This window comes from Oncorhynchus keta, chromosome 1 (assembly GCF_023373465.1).
Source record: "Oncorhynchus keta strain PuntledgeMale-10-30-2019 chromosome 1, Oket_V2, whole genome shotgun sequence".
In the NCBI taxonomy this organism is placed as follows: Eukaryota; Metazoa; Chordata; class Actinopteri; order Salmoniformes; family Salmonidae; genus Oncorhynchus; species Oncorhynchus keta.
Genome location: NC_068421.1, coordinates 56545136 through 56571309, shown reverse-complemented (window position 1 = coordinate 56571309; position 26174 = coordinate 56545136). Strand labels below are relative to the sequence as shown.

The window sequence follows — 26174 nt, the reverse complement described above, 5'->3', positions numbered from 1 at the left end:
AAGGGTTCTCCTATGCGGACAGCCGAAGAACCCTTTTCGAGTGTAGACAACCATTCATCATACTGTAAACCTCATGCCTAAAACAAACCCTTTCCAAGCAACCCCTATGCCCTTCAGTGCATGCGCATCTGAAATAGCCAGCTACAGTATGTGTGATCAATATGACAGACTACAGTCGAAAAGAAAGCTTCTGCTTTTGTAATGAACGAGCCCCATGCAAAGATGAACATTGCTGTTCTGGTACATCCTTGGGTGTAGCGGTCCTCTTTCTTCTTCTTGGGATTCTACTTAACATTCTTATTGCCATCCACCACACCGATGTTAAATCTTATATCACACCATGCTCCAGTGAGCTCTCCCCTTGAGGAAGTGCCTCTGCTATGACGTGACACACGTGGATCTGTTCGCAGTCCTCTTGTAACCCCAGTAACCTGTGCTCTGTCAGACCGCCCAGTATGACGTCAGAGCTGCAGCGTGTAGCCTTGTCTTTTGTAACACACAGATAGGCAGGATCAAAGCGCTGTACTTATTGAGGTGTGATTACGCGGTTACAGCCTGACCCACCCCTTATCTGGTGCCCTTGAACACCGGTGATATCCTTTTGGTTTTACCATGCGTATAAATAGCGGATCACCTTTCCGCTGGCTGACAGTTGGTCCTTTTTTTTTCCTTCTTCTCTCCTCTCCTTTCTTCTCACAGGAAACACGTGCAGAACGGGATCACCAAGGAGAAGCATCTGTAGAGGCCTCTCTAGTTCCACCTTCTGGCACGACCTAGATTGTTTCAGACTTAGCTCTCAAGTGACTCTCTGGGTCTCGCGAAAAGGATGAAAAAACAATTGATCATTTTTATTTCCGATTTTTTTTTTCTCCCTCCCATCGTATTCTATAGATTTTTTTATTTTATTATATCGCTGTGAATGTTATTTAAGGTGACATTTGTCTTATATTAACATTACGTTTGAAGAAAAAAAACAAATGTGTGAGTTTCGGGAATGTTCTCTCGTGTAGCCTACCAGGACGTTTAGAATTAGTGTCATCTCTAACGGAACACTCACCAGACAAGGTTAAGCTAGTGATGTTTAGGTATCTAGTCTAGACCTATACAAACTAGATAACGTGCACACGTTAGAGGACTAAAGCGCTCACACAGTAACCATGTCAAAGGTCATCTCTAGTATAGAGAGACCTGTCTTTTTAAAGAGCATTCCTCTTAAAAGCGTAGTGGCTAATTTAGTTTTTACCTCCTCTTATCCCAGGAGTGAAGGCTAAAATACTAAAGGGAAGTATTTCAACTTGTCACTACCGCGGGTGTGAGAGAGTGCATGTAATTGGCTGGCTTTGTTTTTACCAACGTGTATTGATTTTCATATCATTGCATAGGTCGATACTGAACACAGCCATTACCACAGCCTGACCTGCATTATTTGAAGAGCCACGTCAGTGTAGTATTGATGTCTTGCAAATGTGAATTACTCGTGTTCAGATTTTTAAGGGAAACATAAACCTTTCAACTTCTTTTTTTGCCGTCGATAAATACGCATAAGAAATATTGCTTGCATTCCTGTATCGAAAATGTATTGTCACATTTTCTGTTTTTATAGCATCTGTTGTTGCACTGAAATGAAGGCATACAAGCTAATAGCTGGTTAATGACAGCTGATATACACTACCAGTCAAAAGTTTGGACACACTTACACATTCCAGGTTTTTAATGTATTTTTTCTACATTGTAAAATCATAGTGAACACATCAAAACTATGAAATAACAGATGGAATCATGTAGTAACCAAATAAGTGGTAAAAATATTTTATATTTGAGATTCTTCAAAGTAGCCACCCTTTGCCTTGTTGACAGTTTTGCACACTATTGGCAGTCTCTCAACCAGCTTCACGAGGTAGTCACCTGAAATGCATTTTAATTAACAGGTGTGCCTTGTTAAAAGTACATTTGTGGAATTTCTTTCCTCCTTAATGCATTTGGGCCATTCAGTGACAAGGTAGGGTTGGTTAACAGAAGATAGCCCTATTTGGTAAAAGACAAAGTCCATATTATGGCAATAACAGCTCAAATAAGCAAAGAGAAACAACAGTCCAACATTACTGACATGGTCAGTCAATCTGGAAAATTTCAAGAACTTTGAAAGTTTCTTCAAATGCAGTTTTTAATAACCATTTAAGCACTATGATGAAACTGGCTATCATGAGGACCGCCACAGGAAAGGAAGACCCAGAGTTACTTCTGTTGCAGAGGATAAGTTCATTAGAGTTACCAGCGTCAGAAATTGCAGCTCAAATGAATGCTTCACTGAGTTCAAGTAACAGACACATCTCAACATCACCTGTTCAGAGGAGACTGCGTGAATCAGGCTTTCAGGGTCTAATTGCTGCAAAGAAACCACTACTAAAGGACACCAATAAGAAGAGACTTGACTGGGCCAAGAAACACGAGCAATGGACATTCGCCTGTGCTTTGGTCTGATGCGTCTAAATTTGAGATTTTTGGTTCCAACCGCTGTGTCTTTGTAAGATGCAGAATATGTGAACGGATGATCTCTGCATGTGTGGTTCTCACCATGAAGCATGGAGGAGGAGGTGTGATGGTATGGGGTGCTTTGCTGGTGACCCGGTCAGTGATTTATTTAGAATTCAAGGCACACTTAACCACCTCATTCTGCAGCGATATGCCATCCCATCTGGTTTGTGCTTAGTGGGATTATCTTTTTTTTTAAACAGGACAGTGACCCAACAGACCTCCAGGATGTGTAAGGGCCATTTGAGCAAGGAGAGTGATGGAGTGCTGCATCAGATGACCTGGCCTTCTCAATCACTTGACCTCAACCCAATTGAGATGGTTTGGGATGAATTAGGCTGCAGACTGAAGAAAAATCAGCCAACAAGTGCTGAGCATATGTGGGAACTCCTTCAAGACTGTTGGAAAAAGCATTCCAGGTGAAGCTGGTTGAGAGAATGCCAAGTGTGCAAAGCTGTCATCAAAGCAAAGGGTGGCTACTTTGAAGAATCTCAATTTTTTTGGTTACTCCATGATTCTATGTGTTATTTCATAGTTTTGATGTATTCTCTATTATTCTACAATGTAGAAAATAGTCAAAATAAAATGAAACATTTGAATGAGTAGCTGTGTCCAAACGTTTGACTGGTAGTGTAGCTGAAATCGATTGATTGGGTTGAGCATCAACCTTATGATTTCGTTAAAGAAATGGAGTTGACTCATCTTAATAACCAATATGTTGGCAGTTCACAGAAAGCAAAGGGCCCTTGTGTAAAAGAAGATAAAAATCAAATATAAAAAAAACATATATGCACATATGATATTCAGGAATGCATGACACTGAAATGGTTTTTGGAATGTGCTATGAAGTCACTTTTTTAATAACACAAATGAAGAAAGAACTACATAATCGTATCCTTTATCAATGTGCGGAACTCATCTTTAAAAAAAAGTGAAGTCATTCAAGCAGACACCACACACAGTTTGGTATCCTCTTTGCATTTGAATGTGCTCCTGGTTGTGTGTGCCTGTGTGCTGCGACTCTCCAGGTTTTTCTTTGCTGTGACTTAGAGGGGGTGCTGTCCTTTATGATCAAATTCAAGCTCTTTCGTTATGATGAACAGCATGCTTGTGCTGGAACAGTCCACAGATGTGGGCAGGTAGAAGTGTTCATAGTTGTGGTCTTTCAGTCTCCAGCTACCACTAGTGCCAGTGCCCAGGATAACCTAGCTTTTGATTTTACATTCAAACATTGTCATTATTATTCTTTTTTTTTTTAATTGCTGCTGTTTCTGAGAACACTGTTTTATAATTCAGTCGTGTCCCTTTTCCTGTGTATGCATCTGTTAATTGTTAGGTACACATGATGAGGTGCCCTGATTTCTCCCGTGGTACTGTCCACGAAGACGTGGGCACTTTTCCTCCACCTCGGCCCAGCTCTCTCCCGGTCTGTCCTCTCCACCAGACAAAACACACCAACAACCTGATTGGCTTTGTGAGGTGAAACTACTCACAGCAAATTCACACAAAAAAAAGTTAAAGAGTAGCAGTCAGTCATTTTAAGTTTATTTCGAGGCAGATTTCGCTGTTCTTTTTGACCAGCATTGAATACAAAAAGTCCATCCACGGTTCAGGATGAAAATGTGAAAACATTTTGTGGAAGAAGTATTGTTCTATGCATTTCCTTTTGATAGTTTAATGCTTTAAGAATGTGCCAAAAATATTGATCTTTATCACCGAGAAGTGTTCTGATGAGAGGCCTGGATGAGGCCTGGTTGAGGCCTGAGGAGAAAGAGGGAGGTTGTAGTGAATATGAAGGGCTTACACCACACAGGTGTTTCTTACAAATTGCACTTGTCATTTATTTTGTTTATTAGGGGGGAAAGATTCAGGGAGAATTACCATTTGTAAGAAATCTGGGCACGTAAAGTTTCAATCTGACCACTTTCTAAATACAACCACTTGGGAATGACAGGCACTTAGTCTTTTGTAATACATTTTTAAAATAATTACATTCAACCAGTGTTATTGTATCATGTTTTCCCTTAAGATAAAACATGTGAATCAAAAAAAAGAAACCTGCGTCTGACTTATTTCAACAAATTCATTTATTCTTTGTAATTTTCATTGCAAGAATCAAGTTTACGTGGACCAGGTAAAACAGTCGAGACAAAGGTAAATGTAGGTGTTGGACAAAAAGAGTCTTGAGAGTTCAAGTCAGTGCAGTTTAGCATAGTCTGCTTCAATAAATAAAAATGTAAATATATATATCAGTTTTGTACCTTGTGTTGATAGGTGAATCTCGCCAGCCCATTTGCTCTCACTGACTGCGAGAGCGTTATGGGATTCCTACATGTGATACTGCATGCCAACCACAGCACACAAGTGTTGTCTCCTCTCCCCTCAAGATCAAAGACCGTAAGGGATATAGACGAAGACGAGGGACAACACATTGATATTACCAGACTCCGTCCAAAAGGTCCAATTTGATCTACCAACGTCTTGCCTTAAGACTTTAGTTGATGAGAGCAAGGGGGGATTTCAACGTGCTGTGTCTGCAATAGACATGTCCAGATAATCTCCCAACACAATTCTGTCTCAGTCTGTGACCTTACTGCAACACTGCATACATCTCTGATTAACATATTTGTGGGAGGGGAGGGTCTAATGTTTTCACATTTTAAAAAGGCATTTGTAATCAAAACTAAGTCAGTCGCATACTGTAGTAACACTAGTAAACTAGTCTACAAAGGGGTGAAACAAAAATAATCCATTCTATAACCGTACTTACTCTAGTGATGGCAATGGGTAGTATGGGGGACAATTTATCATTCTAAATGCATGTTCTTATTCATACATACAGTGCTTTCAGAAAGTATTCACACCCCTAGACTTTTTCCACATTGTTGTGTTACAGCCTGAATAAAACATTTATTAAATTGAGATTGTGTGTCACTGGCCTACACACAATACCCCATAATGTCAAAGTGGAATTATGTTTTTAGATATTTTTTTACAAATTCATTACAAAAGAAAAGCTGTAATGTCTTGAGTCAGTAAGTATTCAACCCCTTTGTTATAGCAAGGCTAAATAAGTTCAGGAGTAAATATTTGCTTAACCAGTCACATAAGTTGCATGGATTCACTCTGTGTGCAATAATAGTGGTTAACATGTAAGGTCCCTCAGTCGAGCAGTGAATTTCAACCACAAAGGCCAGGGAGGCTTTCCAAGGCCTCGCAAAGGGCACCGGAGGGGTAAAAATAAAAAAGCAGACATTGCCGTTGAGCATAGTGAAATTATTACACTTTGGATGGTGTATCATTACACCCAGGCACAACAAAGATAAAAGCGTCCTTTCTAACTCAGTTACCGGAGGAAGCAAACGGCTCAGGGATTTCACCACAAGGCCATGGGTGACTTTAAAACAGTTAGAGTTTAATGGCTGTGATAGGAGAAAACTGAGCATGGATCAACAACATTGTAGTTACACCACAACACTAATCTAAATGACAGAGTGAATAGAAGGAAGCCTGTACACAATAAAAATACTCCAATACTGCAAAAAATGTGAGAAAGAAATTAACTATGCGCTTTGTTTGGGGCAAATCCAACACATCACTGAGTACCACTCTTCATATTTTCAAGCATGGTGGTGGCTGCATCATGTTATGGGTATGCTTGTCATCCGCAAGGACTAGGGAGTTTTTTAGGATAAAAATAAACAGACTAAATCCTAGAGGAAAACCTGGTTCAGTCTGCTTTCCAGACACTGGGAGTCACAAGGCCAAATAGACTGGAGTTGCATATCAAGACGACATTTAATGTTCCTGAGTTGCCTAGTTACAGTTTTGACTTAAAGTCGTCTTGAAAATCTATGGCAAGACTTGAAAATCGCTGTCTAGTAATGATCAACAATCATCTTGACAGAGCTTGAAGAATTTTATAAAGAGTAATGTGCAAATATTGTACAATCCAGGTGTGTAAAACTGACAGCTGTATTCACTGTCTAAGGTGATTCTAAAATCTGACTCAGGGTTGTGCAAAAAAATTGCTACAAAATGTTAAAACATTTTTTCACTTTGTCATTATGGAGTATTGTGTGTAGATGGGTGAGAAAAAAAAACAATTTAATCCATTTTGAATTCAGGCTGTAACAACAAAATGTGGAATAAGTCAAGGTGTATGAATACTTTCTGAAAGCATTATTTCATTAGTTCATTGGGGTTAAAGAAAAAAATGAATCCTATAGAAAAATAAATCTAGTCAGGGTGACCAAATATATCAACCATCCATCCAAACAATATTACCAAGTCTCACTGCTCCTGCACACTCATGCTACTCCATAGCTGCCCAAGAAGACGACCCATTGTAGTTTGGCAAAATTCACACCGTAGGGCACTGAGGAGTGAGCTGTGGGTATAGAAATGTCCAATCTCACATCAACCCCTAGTACCTACTCCTTATGGAGAGGTATAAGCAAACTGGTGAAAATGTCACCTAGCCTATCTGAGCACAAGGTAACGCTATTACCATATTTCTGACACCTATCAAATTCTCTCTGATCATAGGGGAAAATAGGGTTTAGGGACTAGGAGTTGATGTGGGATTGGGCGGACGAGGAAATGTTTGACATCTGATTTCACGGGTACAGGAAGACCAGAGTGCATTCTGACTTGACAGCCATTGAAGGAACTGACTAGATGGCTATAAACCTGGCAGAGAGAAATGATTCAACACGTTTCATTTCCAAAGAGGAACAAAGGACATAGATTGGGTGGTAAAAAAAAGAAAAAAAAGATGAGCTGCTTGGTCCGCCCCCGTTTTGTTACTGGCTAGAGCTCGTTGTCGGTGTGAGTGAGGAGTCTGAATGAGGAAGAGGAGTGTCTTAATGCTGCTTGGTCTTGGGCGTTGTGATTCTGCGCACCACACTGTAGAGAACCACAAAGTGCTGAAGAGAGAGAAAAATGTTAGCACAATGTTCTGAGAACCATATATTTAAGAGCTGGTGAGAGCGTAGTTGTCCTATGGTTATTTTGCATACAACCTTTCCACAACCTTCTGGGAATGGTGCAGGATACCCAGCAAGCACATAACGTTAACCACAGAACCATGTTTCTTAGGTGGGAATTTCAATACTTCAGCATAACGTTTGATACAGGTTTCCTCATGGTTCTATTTAAATTAATGCTCTGAAATTGTTCAGAGAACGTTAAAAAACAACGTTCTTCTGTGGGAATTTCAGTACTTACTATTAAACAACGTTGAAAGAACGTTCTAAGAATGTTAAGACCATACATTTGATTCTCAGTGTCAACAAGATAGAGGATAGAGTTTTGTTAAGTGTGGTCAAGTGTGTTGGCCATGCCCACAAATTGGCCACACCTGATCTTAACCAGTGCTGTTATACTTTGAAGGGGGTTTGTTTAAATACACAAAAATGAACAGCTAGCTCCATCTTGGTTGCGCAGTGCTCTAATTCCATGGACAGAGAACAGAAGATCATAGGTTCGAATCTCCCTGACGCCATGACACAAAAAGAAATGTGTTTGCATGATTAATGCCTAAGCAAATATATTTCCATATGTCTTATCTGTGCTTGGAGTTCAAAAGTTATACCAAAATAAGCTTGCAGTGTTATTAAGTCTTATTGAAACAATTTATCAGAACGTTATTTAATTACCTATAATTTCCATTTTCAGGGAACCATAGTAAAACATTCTCAAAACCTCCCTGCAACCTAAAAAGTAACGTGCTCAGAACAACCAAATGTTACCGGTCAGGAAATGTAATGCTTTGTTCTAAGAACCAATGGGAAACCAAAACGTATATTTCCATAACTTCCATGGAACCAAATGTGCTAGCTGAGTATTATTAACCCCTTAAATAACAAGAACTCAGAAGAAAGCATTAATCTGATTTACAGCACTGACCGGGGTAGGAGTTGCAGGGTTAGGCTAGGGTCAAAAGACTAATGACCCTACACCAAAATAACATTAGTAGCCATCAGAATGCGGATGTTGTATCGACACATACCTGGATGAACAGATATATCACTCCGAGGTATGCTGCGATGCAGAATGCCAGAAGCAGGTCAAAGATGGCTGGTTTCACCCTGTTAGGAAAGTGGATATATAAAATGACAAGTGTAAAAAGGGAAAGAAAAAAACAGATACAAAAACAAGCTGAAGACGTTTGAAATTAAAATCAATAGGCTTTTGCTCTATTGCACTACAGCCATAACGTCTACCTGTAAGCATTCATGGTCTGTTTGAGCTGATCGTAGAAGACAAACTCTGGGTCTCTGGGGGGGAGAAAAAAGATAGCATTTGTCACTGTAACATCATCCATTTCTAAACCATACAGGTCATTTGTTCAATGAACAACAGTAAATAGAAATAGTGTAAAAATCACATTCGTCCCAGACTATTTGATCCTTACAATTGATCTTGTACAATAAAAGGAGTGATTCTGTCAGTTTTTGACCACCATGAGCACTCTTAGTAGTTCTGTGATTCCTCCAAGGTAAACACGGCAGAACCACTAGCTGTGGCCAGTCAAGAGGACCATTGACACCCTGTATTAGCCGTAACGCAGAGGTCAGTGACTGGTCACCTCTTGTCAGCCTTGACGTAGTGCCTGCGGACGTCCTTCAGGTACCGTCCCAGGTGGTACTCCAGGGTGCTGACCACGCTGCTGTCCTTGTCCACCAGCTGGGCAGCCCGTGGCTGGGCTGTCAGCCAGTCCACCACCGACGACAGCTGCTCCTCCTGCATCTGCTGGCCGTGCAGGCAACACACAGACACACACGCTCATAATCAGTGGCGTATAGTACACACCTTGACACGCACTTGTCTTGTTAAGCACACACACACATCGTGACCCCGACTAACTGTCCATGCTATAACAGCTACACACTAACACTAGCCTAAGAGGACCACTGGTTGCCCACTGCTCAGGCCAAGCCTCAGGTCAAAGTCCTGGTGTGTATAGCAGCCTTTCAAAAAGGCTTGGTTAAGGTCATGTCAGACAGAGCCTCACAGGGAGGGGACAGTAGGGTCAAGCCACATTCAATCACTCACCATTTGTTCAGTGAAAATCTGTAGGTCACCTGGGGCACCCTGGACACATGAGAGAGAGGGAGAGAGAGAGAGAGAGAGAGAGAGAGTGCGAGAGTGGTCAAACCTGATGTGCAGGACAAAGAGCAACCCACACTGAACAAAAACATAAATGCAACATGTAAAGTGTTGGTCCCATGTTTCATGAGCTGAAATAAATGATCCCAGAAATGTTCCATACGCACAAAAAGCATACTTCTCTCAAATTTCGAGCACAAATTGGTTTACATCCCTGTTAGTGAGCATTTCTCCCTCGCCAAGATAATTCACCTGACAGGTGTGGCCTATCAAGAAGCTGATTAAACAGCATGTTCATTACACAGGTGCACATTGTGCTGGAGACAAAAGGCCACTTTAAAATGTTCAGTTTTGTCACAAAACACAATGCCACAGATGTCTCAAGTAGAGGGAGTGTGCAAATGGCATGCTGACTGCAGGAATGTCCACCAGAGCTGTTGCTAGAGAATTTAAGGTTAATTTCTCACCCTCTAACATTTTAGCCTCACAACTGCAGACCCCTTGTAACCACACCAGCCCAGGACATCCACATCCAGCTCAGTCACCTGCAGGCTCATCTAAGGGGGGGTGGGGGGGGATGCTGAGGAGTATTTCTGTCTGTAATAAAGCCCTTTTGTATAAAAACTCCTTCTGATTGGCTGGGCCTGTGTGGGCCTTTATTTAACTAGAACAAATTCTTATTTCCAATGACGGCCTACCCCGGCCAAACCCGGACGACGCTGGGTTAATTGTGCACTTCCCTATTGGTCTCCTAATCACGTCCGGTTGTGATACAGCCCGGAATCGAACCAGGGTCTGTAGTGATGCCTCTATCAATGAGATGCAGTGCCTTAGACCGCTGCGCCACTCGGGAGCCATCGACTCCCATGGCTGCCATTTGAAATCCATAGATTAGGGCCTAATGAATTTTATTTCAACTGACTGAGTTCCTTATATGACCTGTGACCAAGTAAAATCTTTGAAATTGTTGCATGTTTTTGTTCAGTATAAATATCGAAAGCAACATGAAAAACGTCCATTGACTTTCATGAAGTGGCTTTCAATATTGAAAACATGTATGGTGACTCCGACATGTTCTACATATCTTTACCTTCTCCGTGAGGTTGTAGATGACTCTGGCCAGCGACTCTGCAATCAGCTTTGTGTTCCTGCTGAGCTTTCTCAGATCCACATGAGGTCTGTAACAGTAAATCACAGTTCAAATTCACAGTTCAATTATCCAGCAATCAAGAGCAGCTCAACTCTGCAACACACAGATGGAGAATGTGAGGGGAGCACAGACAGTCCACTACACTGGGCGGGGAGGTGGGGTGGAGGGGTGGTGGCAATGAGAAGGTTGGGAGGACAGACTGTTCACTACAGCGGGACGAAGGGGCACAATCCCAAATCAACCCGGTAGCCCAGTGTTTCTCAACCTTTTATTTTATTCCAGGGGCCAGCAAGCCATGTTCCCATCTCCTTGAGGGACTGCTAACAATAAAACTAAACACAGTATTAGTAACAGTTCATACTCCGGCAAGCAACATCACTTAGTCAGATTTTAAGCAACCTGGTACTAACTCCACCTTGCTGTGAGACAGATCTACAAAAAAAGTCCCACATCTACTCTCTGATCTAAGTCCCAAAGGCAGCAATAATGTGTGCAGGCTTTTGTTCAATCCTAGCACTTACACACCTGATTCAATAGATCCTAATGAGCAGTTGATTCTTTGAATGAGGTGTGAAAGGTGAGCTGGGCCTAGGCAGGGGTTGGGGGTTGTGGATGGGGGGGTTTGGATGCTCGGTCTCTTGGTCGGACTGCAGTAATAAACCCACCCAGCAGGGGGCTCTCCCGCTCCATGTTCAGAAGACACTGACCGCACGTCCATGATGCTGGAGCGCTGCACCTCGCGGTGGCTGTTGAGGTGGGACAGCGTGAAGGCCGGCAGCCGGCGGATCCCGAAGCGCTCGTGTTCCCACGCCAGCGTGTCGTCCGCCAGGTTTATCTTCTTGTGCACCATTGAGAACTTGACCTCTGGGTACTGGTTGGACGCCACCTAGGGGACAGGGTTTAGAGGGACAACAAACTTACAGTATGGAACTTTGAGTGGGGGGGGGGGTTGTGGCTGTATCCAGGCATTCCTTGTTGCATCGTGTGTAAGAACATCCCTTAGCTGTGGTATATTTTTTTTTTATTTAGTTGACCTTTATTTAACTAGGCAAGTCAGTTAAGAACAAATTCTTATTTTCAATGACAGCCTAGGAACAGTGGGTTAACTGCCTGTTCAGCTCGGGGATTTGAACCTTTCAGTTACTAGTCCAATGCTCTAACCACTAGGCTACCCTGCCATCCATATACTATATTGGCCATATACCACACCCCCTCCTGTGAATAACATATATATATATATATATGTTATTCACAGATGTATAATTAAGCAATAAGGCAGGAGGGGGTGTGGTAAAGGTTGCATGACCTCCATATATACAAACAATTCTACAAAAACAGTTATTATCTATGAAATGTATGTGGTTGGTGTGATGGTCCTTACAGTCTCCAGCTCTTTGAGCAGGGCATACTGGGCGGTTCCCTCTTTAGGGGGTTTGGACACGTGAAGGTGCAGACTGTCCCCGTTCCCCAGGGTGTCCAGACACAACACAAATGCCACATTGTCCTGCAACAGACTAGAGTCTGCAGAGAGGGAGGATAGAGATAAAGGAAAAGAGAGACTGTTTACACTGCCATATCTAACCAAATATACATTTCCATGATTCATGCATTAACTCCATTTAATAACACTTGTGGCTGGGTTCATGTTTCATTCCATTTCATTTCCAGTGTGTATTGTACAGATGTCCTTCTGTGTTACACTGTAGCAGTCAAAATAGCCACCCTGTAACCAAGTCTACAGCCTCATGTGAGCTTAGTGTACCTGTATGGTCCAGGTTGTCCTCCAGCCAGCGCTTGGTGCCTTGGTAGTTGAACTTCCCTCCTCCAGAGACAAAGAAAAGCAGGTTGTATCTAAGAAGACAGCAGGTGTGTTAGAAACGACAGGAGAGGACATTCTTATCAATGTGGATATTCACACCCCTCGACTTATTCCACATTTTGTTGTGTTACAGCCTGATTTCAAAAAAGGATTACATGGTTTTTCCCCACCCATCTACACACAACACCCCATAATGACAGTGAAATTTTAGCAAATGTATTGAAAGAACACACAGAAATATCTAATTTACATACAGTACCAGTCAAAAGTTGACACACCTACTCATTCCAGGGTTTTGCTTTATTTTTTACATTGTAGAATAATAGTGAAGACATCAACACATAATGGGATCATGTAGTAACCAAAAAAAGTGTTAAACAAATCAAAATATATTTTATATTTCAGATTCTTCAAAGTTGCCACCCTTTGCCTTGATGACAGCTTTGCACACTCTTGGCATTCTCTCAGTCAGCATCATTTTTTAATTGAAACTTTATTTAACTAGGCAAGTCATTTAATTAAGAACAAATTCTTATTTACAATGACCGCCTACCCCGGACGACGCTGGGCCAATTGTGCCCCGTCCTATGGGACTCTTAATCACGGCCGAACGTGATTCAGCCTGGATTGAATGCAATTCAATTAACAGGTGTGCCTTGTTAAAAGTTAATTTGTGGAATTTCTTTCCTTCTTAATGCACTTGAGCCAATCAGTTGTGTTGTGACAAGGTAGGCGTGGTATACAGAAAACAGACCTATTTGGTAAAAGACCAAGTCCATATTATGGCAAGAACAGCTCAAATAAGCAACGAGAAAAGACATTCCATCATTACTTTAAGACATGAAGGTCAGTCAATACGGAAAATGTCAAGAACTTTGAAAGTTTCTTCAACTGCGGTCGCAAAAACCATCAAGCGCTATGATGAAACTGGCTCTCATGAGGACCGCCACAGGAAAGGAAGACCCAGAGTTACCTCTGCTGCAGAGGATAAGTTCATTACAGACACATCTCAACATCAACTGTTCAGAGGAGACTGTGTAAATCAGTCCTTCATGGTCAAATTGCTGCAAAGAAACCATCACTAAAGGACACCAATAAGAAGAAGAGACTTGCTTGGGCCAAGAAACACGAGTAATGGACATTAGACTGTGCTTTGGTCTGATGAGTCCAAATTTAAGATTTTTGGTTCCAACCACCATGTGTCTGTGAGAAACAGATTAGGTGAACGGATGATCTCCACATGTGTGATTCTCACCGTGAAGCATGGAGGGGGAGGTGTGATGGTGTTGGGGTGCTTTGCTGGTGACACTGATTTATCTAGAATTCAAGGCACACTTCAACAGCATGGCTACCACAGCATTCTGCAATGATACGTCATCCCATCTGGTGTGTGCTTAGTGGGACTGTCATTTGCTTTTCAACAGGACAATGACCCAACACATCTCCAGGCTGTGTAAGGGCTATTTGAGCAAGAAGGAGAGTGATGGAGTGTTGCATCAGTTGACCTGGCCTCCAATCACCCAAACTCAACCCAGTTGAGATGGTTTGGGATGAGTTGGACCGAGTGAAGGAAAAGCAGCCAACAAGTGCTCAGCATATGTGGGAACTGCTTCAAGACTGTTGGAAAAGCATTCCAGGTTAAGCTAGTTGAGAGAATGCCAAGTGTGTGCAAAGCTGTCATCAAGGCAAAGGGTGGCTACTTTGAAAAATAGAAAATGAGAAAAAATAACCTGCACACTGCTCGATAGTATCATTGCTCAGAGCTTCTGATGAAGTCCTTAAGGCCGATACTTAAAGCTCATTAAAGAGCAGTGATACTATCAAGAGCAGTGTGCAGGTATTGTTTTTCTTCTTCATCTTATTCAACTGTTACCATGTGTCTGCAACAAAGATAGCTCAGATGTTCCTTTTGTATTAAGAATCTAAAATATATTTTGATTTGTTTAACACTTTTGATTACTACATGATTCCATGTGTTATTTCATAGTTTTGATGTCTTCACTATTAATCTACAATGTAGAAAATAGTCAAAATAAAGAAAAACCCTAGAATGAGCAGGAGTGTTCAAACTTTTCACTGGTACTGTAAGTAGTCACACCGAGTCACAGCGATTACAGCTGAGAGTCTTTCTGGGTAAGTCTCTAAGAGCTTTACACACCTGGATGGTGCAACATTTGCCCATTATTCTTTTTAAGGTTCTTCAAGGTCTGTCAAACAGGTTGTTGTAGACAACCATTTTCAGGTCTTGCCACAGATTTGAAATTAGATTTAAGTCAAAACTGAAACATGGCCACTCAGGAACATTCACTATCTTCCTGGTAAGCAACTTCACTGTAGATTTGGCCTTGTGTTTTACGTTATTGTCCTGTCACCAGATTTTCCTCTAGGATTTTGCCTGTGCTTAGCTTCATTCCGTTAATTTTTAATCCTGAAACTCCCCAGTCCTTAACGATGAAATACATACATACCCATAACATGATGCTGCCGCCACTATGCTTGAACATATGGAGAGTGGCACTCATTAATGTGTTGTATTCGATTTCCCCAAACAAAACACATTGTAGTTTGGACAAAAAGTGAATTGCTGTGCCACATTTTCTGCTGTATTACTTTAGGGCCTTGTCGCAAACAGGATGCATGTTTTGGAATATTTTTATTCTGTCCAGGCTTCGTTCTTCTCCCTCTGTCAATTAGGTTAGTATTGTGGAGTAACTACAATGTTGTTGATCCATCCTCAGTTGTTATCTCCTATCACAGCCATTAAACTCTAACTGTTTTAAAGTCACCATTGGCCTCATGGTGAAATCCCTGAGCGATTTCCTTCCTTTCTGGCAAGTGAGTTAGGAAGGATGCCTGCATCTTTGTAGTGACTGGGTGTACACCATCCAAAGTGTCATTAATAACTCCAACAAGCTCAAAGAGATATTCAATGTCAGCATTGTTTTTTTAAAACCCAACTACCAATAGCTTCCCCTCTTTGCGAGGCATTGGAAAACCTCCCTGGTCTTTGTGATTGAATCTCTGGTTGAAATTCAATGCTCGACTGAGAGACCTTATACAATTCTATGCAGAAATGAAGTAGTCATTCAAAAATCATCTTAAACACTATTATTACACACAGAGTGAGTCCATGCAATATATTATGTGACTTGTTAAGCAAATGTTTACTCCTGAACTTATTTAGGCTTGACATAACAAAGGAGTTGAATACTTACTGACTCAAAACATTTCAGCTTTTCATTTGTAATTAACTTGTAGAAATGTAGAAAAACAATTCCTCTTTGACATTATGGGGTATTGTGTTTCGGCCAGTGACAATCAAATCTCAATTTCATCCATTTTAAATGCAGGCTGTAACACAACACCATTTATAAAAAGTCAAGGGGTATGAATACCTTTTTAAGGCACTGTACATGTTGGGAAAGCGAATGTCAAAACATACTGTATAATATCATAGGGGAAAAGCTACACTCAGTTCAAATGTGTCTCTGAATACAGAGGTCACGTAATCTGCAATTTCTCTGCAACACATAACACTGTACTTTTGCTTCCTGAACGACTGCACCTTTCTCCCCTGCTCTCTCAATGTAGGAGGGGCTTCGTGCAGTCTTGTTCCTTTTTACTAGTGACACGCAAACAGACCATATGCAAAGTTACCAGTGGTTACTGGTTAGCATTTTCATTCGGTCAGCATGGAGAATACGCCAACACAAGAGCTCACCTAACACCATGGAGAACAGCCAGTGTGCCTTTACGCCAACACATTTACACTAACGTGGCCCCTCGTCTCAAACAGCACTCACACTCCAGAGTACACTTCGTCTAGGAATAGACATATCTTCTAAGAACCACATCCTTTCTACTCCATTACTAAAATTAATTGACTCTTAAAAGCGAAGTACTTTTGCGAACACAGGAAGAGCCATTTTCTGACCACTGTAAGAGGCGTATTATTTTAGTTTAGAGTTTTACATGTGGAGTGCGATTTTCCTAAAGGGTGTGGAATGCTTAGGCACAAGGAAAGAAACGTGTGGATAGCATTGTAATAAGGCTGATTTCTCTGAGGAGCTGTGGACCCGTGTTGCTCACCCAGCGTGTGTCCTCTTGTAGGTGTAGAGTCTGGAGAAGAGCCTGGCTAACTCCAGCAGCATAGACACCCCACTGCCATTAGAGTCTGCTCCATAGGACAGCCACTGGACAGGACAACAACACCAAAGTCAACACATTTAATTAGCATCTTCACTTCTGATGGAGGAGAATTCTACAACATAAATAAATAGAACTATCATACAGTAAAAAATATTCTAAATATAGCATATCATAGAATATATTGAGGTGTATTAAGGGAGAGCTGGGTGTACCGGAGCGACACCAAAGGAGTCATAGTGAGCCACCAGGACAATGGTGGGCAGGTCCTCTCCCCCAGTTCCAGCCAGTCGCCCCTAGGAGAGGACACAAGTATATTGTAGATCAGTTCTATAACATCTCAAAACAATAATATACTACTATGTTAATGTTCTGTGTTATGTTATGTTTCATGTGGACTCCAGGAAGAGTAGCTGCTGCTTTAGCAACAGCTAATGGGGATCCTAATAAAATACTACATTTACTTTCATATAAGATGACAGCAAAGTATGTAGCCAAGGGTATGAGACTTAAGACATCAATAAAGACAGGCATGGAATACCTACCACAATGACTTAAACTTAAACCCATTATGTGAAACTATGCCATAGACTGGTGGCCATATGCATTAGGTAGAAAGGAACACGAGGCCTCAGGAAATCTACTGGAGTCCCCTAATCTCCTACTACAGGGCTAAATCCATTATTCCCCTGGGTTTGACACCTACCTTAGTTCAACACACACACACAGTCTAGAATATCATATAGACCCAAGAATGACACAAGGTTAAGAAAACTAACACGTTATTTGCTTCTAAATCACTTAACACCTTAAGTGTGAGCAGTGTGTTAATGTGGGTACTGCTTCACTGGTAGCCTAATATCATTCAAATATGTCACCCATTAACAGAACCGTGGATGTCTGGACTAGATCAAGCATTAAACAGATAAAGGATAGTGGTTTAACCATAAGGATTCTCACCTCTAGACTGGTGATGGCCCAGTCACTCACTGCCTTGCTCTGAGCCCCACTCGTCACCATCTGAAAGCCATTTGCTGTGGCTGTGTGGATCAGCACTGTGAAGACATGGGGGAAAAGGGGTCATTAAATACCTCAAATTTCACTGGAAAGAATTTCCTCTGACAGCGTTTCGACCGACAGTTTTCAACACAATATTTGTCAAATGTCCTGCACCTTCAGCTGCAGAGGAGGAGCCCTGGGAGGAGGAGGAGGTGAGGGTCTGTGTGTAGATGGAGAGCAGCTCATCATCCTCCAGAGCAAAGTAAACCGGAACAATGGTCTCTGTGGCCAGCATCTCTGGCTCCAGCTCCATGAACTGCTACAACATAGAGGAATAAGGAATGCCGGGTTATCATTCACAAGACAACAACACTACCAGGGAAGCAGTGTGAATGTGAAACAGCATAACATTTGGACACTTTGGCCTACTTCACTCCAGCAAGTCTGGTTTTTCAAGTTTTGCTTTGAGTTACAACTGATAAGGAGGGAGTGTTGTGACTGACAGTTTTCCTTGAGTGTAACAGAAACAAACTTTCCAAGAACACCAAAGGAGCTCTAGCTTTAAAAGCAACTCAGGACCTTGCCTCTTGATTTGACTAGTTTGATGAACGGCCATAAAACCCACTCATAAGGCATTCTAATGCATTATTACCTGTACTATGTCCTGCGGCATGGTGGACATATTCTTGGGGAGAATGATGACCACAGCCCCAGCGGACTGGCGCAGGGCTTTCTGGTATCTCTCATAGGAGAAGTCCACCAGCCGCATGATGACACAGCGGCGGCTTAGCACTTCCGCCTCCACTGTGCGCGCTTCTGTGTTCAATATGGCATTCCTGGTCCCTGGGAATTACAAGTGGGATCCGATCAGTTGGGGAGGGATGTGTGGAAACACCATTGATGCTATGCTGTAGGCTATTAGGCAGGGCAAACTCGTTTTTGTGATTTCTGGTATTTAATTTTTTTTTTTTTTTTATCATTCAGAAGTTTATACCTGATTAAGTACAACACCATTGGAAATTAATGTTGAAAGTTAAATTTATATTCCTAAAACTTAAGTTGAAAATTATGCCGCCACTGTTTCCTGTTCACAAGAGATTTTGATAAATAGCCCAATGTCAAAACAGTTTTGACGTGTCCAAATCAACAACAAGAAACAGTTTGTCATAGTGAAAATTCAAAACACAAAATGTACCATCTACACACACATATGCAACAATAGTAGTCATATTACTTGGAATATTTTTTTTAAAGCAGCTTGTTCACTGCACCCGCACCAAAAACCCTGTTGTTTTGACAAGTGGTAATAAATCACTCATATTGATTAGGCGGGAAATCAGGTTGTACACGCTGTTGATACTACCACAACTCAAATACCACATGGAAACTGGAGATATTTTTTGCATCACTGTTCTATAACTAAGCTTTGTTGTACAATTAAAAAAGGTCAAATACACTGCATTTCAAACAGTCAGCAAAAATCTAATGAATTCAGGACTTGTGAAAATATACATAGGCTAAATATAAGCCTTCCACAACCATAAAACCCACTAAAAATGTAATCAAAATAGTTGACGCTGTTTTTTCGCAATAATCACTGATCTGGCTTTCACGTCTATGAAAATGCCCTTTTTGTTACACATTTAAGATGAACCAATCATAATGGACATTCACTTATTGTTGCAGGCATTATAGAAAATGAACACAGGTCTGAACACAGAAATCCTGGTTGAGAATGAAACGACTGAACAGCACAGCAAGTAAGTGAAAGAAATAGGTTTTGATTATGTTTTACTGATAAATGGGGACATAAACGTAAATGCCAACAAAATATAGTTTTGGTCAGTGTGGTGTGTGTGTAACCTTTATTTAACAATGCAAGTCAGTTAACCTGTTAAGTCGACCCTCTACTTTTTCGAACATTCTGTTAAAAATCGCGCAACATTTCAGCGCCCTGCTACTCAGGCCAGGAATATAGTATATGCATATGATTAGTATGTGTGGATAGAAAACACTCAGACGTTTATAAAACTGGTTAAATCACGGCTGTGACTATAACAGAACGTGCGTTTCATCGAAAAGTGCAGGAATATCTGATCACTGAAAATGGAAATAAATATCCATCCGCGACTTCAAGGAATTGTTCAAAGTGAATCGAATTAAATGAGGCCGAGGTTTCAGTGCCAACAGCTTCCACACGTTGTCTAGAGTCTTGTCATTTGATTTGCAATTGATTCTTGGTCTAACCGAATCAAGGGAATCGATTCCCGACCGGATGTTTTGGTCGAGCTCTCTCCAAGACATTTTTTCGAAACAGACACCTATAGAATTGACATCGCCTCCTGATGAATTTTATCGCTTATTAACGTGTACTAATACCTAAAGTTGCATTACAAAAGTATTTCGAAGTGTTTTGTGAAAGTTTATCGTCGACTTTTTGAATTTTAAAAAATGACGTTACGTTATGAAACGCTATTTTTTCCGTTTATCACACAGTCTTCATAGATATATCTAGGCTATATATGGACCGATTTAATCGGAAAAAAGACCCAATAGTGATTATGGGACATCTAGGAGTGCCAACAAAGAAGATGGTCAAAGGTAATGAATGTTTTATATTTTATTTGTGCGGTTTGTGTCGCGACGACTATGCTAATTATTTTGTTTACGTCCCCTGCGGGTCTTTTGGGGTGTTACATGCTATCAGATAATAGCTTCTCATGCTTTCGCCGAAAAGCATTTTAAAAATCTGACTTGTTGCCTGGATTCACAACGAGTGTAGCTTTAATTCAATACCCTGCATGTGTATTTTAATGAACGTTTGAGTTTTAACTAATACTATTAGCATTTAGCGTAGTGCATTTGCATTTCCAGAGCTCTAGATGGGACGCCTGCGTGCCAGGTAGGACCAAGAGGTTAAGAACAAATTCTTATTTACAATGACGGCCCAGACAATGCTGGGCAAATTGTTCGCCGCCCTATGGGCCTCCCAATCACGGCCGGATGTGTTACAGCTTGGATTCGAACCAGGGACTGTATTGATGCCTCTTGCACTGAGATCCAGTGCCTTAGACCCTGTGTCCATGTGTGTGTGTTAACTATTTAACTGTACTAGAATGCTTAAAAAGGCCCCTAAAATTTTAAATATCGGTATTGTTTTTTTTTTTAATCAAGGGAAATATTGGATATCAGTATTAGCCAAAAATGTCATATTGGTGCATCACTAGAAATAATTTTGTAATAAGTTGGGTGATTAATAAAAACAGATAGAGTAAGACAGGATAACCTTGCCTAATTCCGCTCTTTAACTCAAATCGAGGTGCCATGTTTCAGGTTTATAGAGATATTTCCATTTGTTTAGTCTTAATATCCTTACAGAAAAAAATCCCCAAAGCCAAGTCTCTCAAGTGAGTGGAAGAGGAACTGATGCTCAATTGTGTCAAATTAATTATAAAAATCTTTAAAAAATATGAAGCTATCCTCATTTATTAGGTCTGAGTAGTCAAATCTATCTATTACTAGTCTGATATTGTTAGAAATATGTCTGTTCATCATAAGGCAAGACTGTTTCATCAATGATTGCATCCAGGACTTCTTTAATTATTTTTGCAAATAGTAAGGCTAATATCTTAGTCATTATTAAGAAGACAAACTGGATGCCAGTTATCAATGAGCAGCGCTTCTTTTTTAGGCTTAGGTATCAGTGTTATTAATCCCTGACTCATTGTAGGAGGGAGAACATTTTAGAGAGTATTAAAAACAAAGACTTCAAGTAGGAAGGGAGCTACTTGTTCAGAAAATAACTGGAAGGCTAGCATCCCAGAGTCGCTTCTTCACTTTTGAAGTTGAGACTGGTGTTTTGCAGGTACTATTTAATGAAGCTGCCAGTTGAGGACTTGTGAGGCATCCGTTTCTCAAACTAAACACTAATGTACTTGTCCTCTTGTTCAGTTGTGCACCGGGGCCTCCCACTCTTTCTATTCTGGTTAGAGTCCATTTGCGTTGTTCTGTGAAGGGAGTAGTACATATTATTACACATTAGTAGTACACAGCATTGTACGAGATTTTCAGTTTCTTGGCAACTTCTCGCATTGAAAAGCCTTCATTTCTCAGAACAAGAATAGACTGACGAGTTTCAGAAGAAAGGTCTTCGTTTCTGGCCATTTTGAGACTGTAATCGAACCCACAAATGCTGATGCTCCAGATACTCAACTAGTCTAAAGAATGCCAGTTTATTGCTTCTTTAAATCAGAAGAACAGTTTTTAGCTGTACTAACATAATTTCAAAAGGGTTTTCTAATGATCAATTAGCCTTTTAAAATGATAAACTTGGATTAGCTAACACAACGTGCCATTGGAACACAGGAGTGATGGTTGCTGATAATTATGTTATTTCTTTCAAAAACAAGGACATTTTTAAGTGACCCAACACGTTTGAACAGTAGTATAGATAGATATATATATATCTATAAAATCCAGTTTATTTCAATCTATTTATACTGTGCCTTGCAAAAGTATTCATCCCCCCTTGGCATTTTCCTTCTTTTGTTGCCTTACAACCTGGAATTAAAATAGATTTTGGGGGGGTTTGTATCATTTGATTTACACAACATGCCTACCACTTTGAAGATGCAAAATATGTTTTATTGTAAAACAAACAATAACACAGAAAAAAAAGAGAACTTGAGCGTGCATAACTATACACCCACCCAAAGTCAATACTTTGTAGAGCCACCTTTTGCAGCAATTACAACTGTAAGTCTCTTGGGATGTCTCTATAAGCTTGGCACATCTAGCCACAGGGATTTTTGCCCATTCTTCAAGGCAAAACTTCTCCAGCTCCTTCAAGTTGAATGGGTTCCGCTGGTGTACAGCAATCTTTAAGTCATCCCACAGATTCTCAATTGGAATGAGGTCTGGGCTTTGACTAGGCCATTCCAAGACATTTAAATGTTTCCCCTTAAACCACTTGAGTGTTGCTAAAGCAGTATGCTTAGGGTCATTGTCCTGCTGGAAGGTGAACCTGTCCCAGTCTCAAATCTCTGGAAGACTGAAACAGGTTTCCCTCAAGAAGTTCCCTGTATTTAGCGCCATCCATCATTCCTTCAATTCTGACCAGTTTCCCATTCCCCGCCGATGAAAAACATCCCCACAGCATGATGCTGCCACCACCATGCTTCACTGTGGGGATGGTGTTCTCGGGGTGTTGGGTTTCAGCCAGACATAGCATTTTCCTTGATGGCCAAAAAGCTCAATTTTAGTCTCATCTGACCAGAGTACCTTCTGCCATATTTGGAGAGTCTCCCACCTGCCATTTGGTGAACAACAAACGTGTTTGCTTATTTTTTCTTCAAGCAATGTTTTTTTTTCTGGCCACTTCGATAAAGCCCAGCTCTGTGGAGTGTACGGCTTAAAGTGGTCCTATGGACAGTGGTCCTATGGACAGATACTCCAATCTTCACTGTGAAGCTTTGCAGCTCCTTCAGGGTTATATTTGGTCTCTTTGTTGCCTCTCTGATTAATGCCCTCCTTGCCTGGTTCGTGAGTTTTGGTGGGCGTCCTTCTCTTGGCAGGTTTCCTTTTTTAAATAATGGATTTAATGGAGCTCCGTGGGATGTTCAAAGTTTCAGATATTTTTTTTATAACCCAGCCCTGATCTGTACTTCTCCAAACTTTGTCCCTGACCAGTTTGGAGAGCTCCTTGGTCTTCAAGGTGCCGCTTGCTTAGTGGTGTTGCAGACCCTGGGGACTTTCAGAACAGGTGTATATATTCTGAGATAATGTGACACTTAGATTGCATACAGGTGGACTTGATTTAATTAATTATGTAACTTCTGAATGTAATTGGTTGCAATAAATATTATTTAGGGGCTTCATAGCAAAGGGGGTGAAAGCATATGCATGCACCACTTTCCATTTTTTAGAATTTTGAAGGTTTTTTTTCATTTCAGTTCACCAATTTGGACTATTTTGTGTATGTCCATCACATGAAATCGAAATAAAAATGTATTTAAAGTATAGGTTGTAATGCAACAAAATAGGAAAAATGGCAAGGGGGTGAATACTTTTGCAAGGCACTTTATTATCCAGTTTATTTTGTAACTCAATTAGTTCCATCTTCTCCTCCCCCGAGAGGTCGGCTGGGGACCTCAGAAAGGGAAGTTACCTTAATGATCACCTCTTCTGGTCTTCGCAAGATATCTACCATATTTTATGTAGGTCTTTGGCCACTTCAAATTTAAAGAGCGCCCAGTTCTTGCAATAAGATTTACAAACCCTTTCCCAAAAGTGTGAGAGAAGACCTTTAACCTCAAACCTAACTATATCATTATTTAATAAGGAGCTATTTAGCTACCAGTAGGATGCTCTACCAAATATTTTGACATCAATGCAAATAGCCCTATGGTCTGTGAAGGGAGTAGTACTTATATTTGTAGTACTACAGTAATGAGCGTAACGTAGACTAGTGGTTAAAGCGTTGGACTAGTAACCAGAAGGTTGCAAGTTCAAATCCCTGAGCTGACAAGGTACAAATCTGTCCTTCTGCCCCTGAACAGGCAGTTAACCCACTGTTCCTAGGCCATCATTGAAAATAAGAATTTGTTCTTAACTGACTTGCCTAGTTACATAAAGGTCAAATAAAAACGTAATTGATCACAGGACAAATAAAGTGACCAAAGGGGTCACAGTTCGAGTGTAGAATATTACTACCAAAAGGTATTTGTCCTTGTAATGTGTTCAGAGCCATGGGAAAGCCAAATATCGTTGCCCCACTTCCAGAAAGTTTGAGAGGTAGTATATCTGTTACATCTGCTATGCAACGCATCAACAGATTACACATCCATTTTCAGTTAAAACCTTGCACATGAATTATACTACAATGATGGCATATCCTAAAATAAGACTTTTATTGCCCATTTGACCCATATTTTAATTGCATAGACAATCTGGGGAAATCCAGAAAAAACAAGTGTCACAAGCATATGAAGATGGCTTGGTAGGAAGGTGATGTTCCTCCAGCTACGCCCACATGCAGGAACCTATGGGATGCCCACACGGGGGGGATGCCCCGAATTACGGGCCCCAATAACACATTGACACACTGGTTAGCTAGCGCGCTAACGTTAGCTAGCTAGGACTGTGCAATAACAGAGAGCGTTTACTTAGCGAAAGAGCTATCTATGCCTTATATCGTGGTAGCTAACTACAGGACTGCATTTCCATTCAATAATTGCACAAAATACAATTTTGAAATGCTTACCGTACGGTTGTCCCTGCAGATCATACTGCTGCATGCGGTACACGGTGAATTCATGTGCCGCTTCGGCTGGAAGGGGTGAGACGAGAATCAGTACCGCGGGGATAAACACAATGAAAGTCAGGGGGAAAGAGGACTTAAACATGTTATCGAACACCTCACTAGCCTCCTCAAACATTTTGATATTGGTATTATGGTCTAAACAACAGTAAATTGATAATCTAGGCAGTTGCCGGGTCGAATATAGTCGCTAGCCTAGCTGTCATTCACTAACACAGTCGCCACAAGTGGATTTTAATATGGCAAAAAGCTTGGCCACCTAACTAAACACGCACGAGCTTGCATTTTGAATGGCATGGACATATTATTGTTACGTCTTCCATATCTGTGATGAACATTCTTTATCATAAAACAGTAATATCATAATTTGTCCCATTCATTGATTTATTTAATGAGAATATTAATCACTGGGAATTTGCGAAATCTCTGCTGATAAGGGTCCTACAGGAGCCATCAAAGACAGCTTCGTGAATTTTAGGCGAGGCTGTGCAGTTGATGAGTTTAACAGCAGGGGTCAGTGAAGACCAGAGATGGTCATATATTGACGGTTTACTGCCAATAAACCCTGGATTACATAATGCTATGTACTGGCCATTATAAACTGGGTGGTTTGAACCCTGAATACTGATTGGCTGACAGCCATGGTATATCAGACCCTATAAAACATGTGTTTTTCCTGCTCTAATTACGTTGGTAACCAGTTTAGAGTAGCAATAAGGCACCTCAGGGGTTTGTGGTATATAGCCAATATACCACGGCTAAGGGCTGTGTCCAGAACAGTCCTTAGCCGTGGCATATTGGCCATATACCACACCCCCTCGGGTCTTATTGCTTATTTGAGAGGCTTTGGCCATATGAAACTCTGTGGCCATACTGTACAGTCTTTGCTTTGGCCAAATATTATGGATATACTGACAAGATACATCTCTCCGCCATAACAAAGCGGAATAAATCTCTCCGTTCACAAAGTGGCACTATAGCTCCCGCCTATCCTTTCTTTGGATTGGTGGATACATCACATTATTGTAATCCTTTTTAAAATATTCGATGAGGTTTTTAATGTCAACCGCCTGTATTCAATGGAGAGAGACGCTACT

General features: G+C 41.0%; 2 protein-coding genes across 8 annotated transcripts in view; one reads left to right on the top strand and one right to left on the bottom strand.

The window, feature by feature from the left end:
- The window catches only part of LOC118388659 (ceramide synthase 1-like), a 39039-nt gene extending 34454 nt beyond the window's left edge, over nt 1-4585 (top strand). For all 3 annotated transcript variants that reach the window (XM_052528784.1, XM_052528763.1, XM_052528773.1), the window contains exon 7: nt 700-4585. In XM_052528784.1, coding sequence (XP_052384744.1) covers nt 700-742 — 43 coding nt within the window. In that variant the 3' untranslated portion in view covers nt 743-4585. The remainder of the gene's footprint in view (nt 1-699) is intronic.
- A 16-nt stretch (nt 4586-4601) lies between these two features.
- On the bottom strand, nt 4602-25330 carry LOC118388643 (nicalin-1-like). Of its 5 annotated transcripts, none has more exons than XM_035777918.2 (15): nt 25021-25330; nt 18412-18602; nt 17934-18078; nt 17721-17815; nt 16976-17056; nt 16704-16807; nt 12558-12646; nt 12177-12316; nt 11461-11681; nt 10736-10823; nt 9592-9630; nt 9125-9288; nt 8760-8813; nt 8546-8624; nt 4602-7460 (listed from the first exon to the last, which is right to left on the bottom strand). In XM_035777918.2, the coding sequence occupies exons 1-15, from the start codon at nt 25193-25195 to the stop codon at nt 7398-7400; spliced, it is 1728 nt and encodes a 575-aa protein (XP_035633811.1). In that variant the 5' UTR covers nt 25196-25330; the 3' UTR covers nt 4602-7397. The 5 variants fall into 5 exon arrangements, with proteins under 5 accessions (XP_035633811.1, XP_035633818.1, XP_035633836.1 ...); XM_035777925.2 differs by having other exon boundaries at nt 9125-9285; XM_035777943.2 differs by having other exon boundaries at nt 11503-11681.
- Nucleotides 25331-26174: the final 844 nt, after the last annotated feature.

Excerpts from the sequence above, each read along its gene's own strand:
- LOC118388643 (XM_035777918.2), bottom strand. The coding sequence starts at position 25,195 with ATGTTTGAGGAGGCTAGTGAGGTGTTCGATAACATGTTTAAGTCCTCT. Across the intron at positions 18,079-18,411 it reads TGCCGCAGGACATAGTACAG|CAGTTCATGGAGCTGGAGCC; the intron begins GTAATAATGCAT and ends TCTATGTTGTAG. Across the intron at positions 8,625-8,759 it reads CAGACCATGAATGCTTACAG|GGTGAAACCAGCCATCTTTG; the intron begins GTAGACGTTATG and ends CTTTCCTAACAG.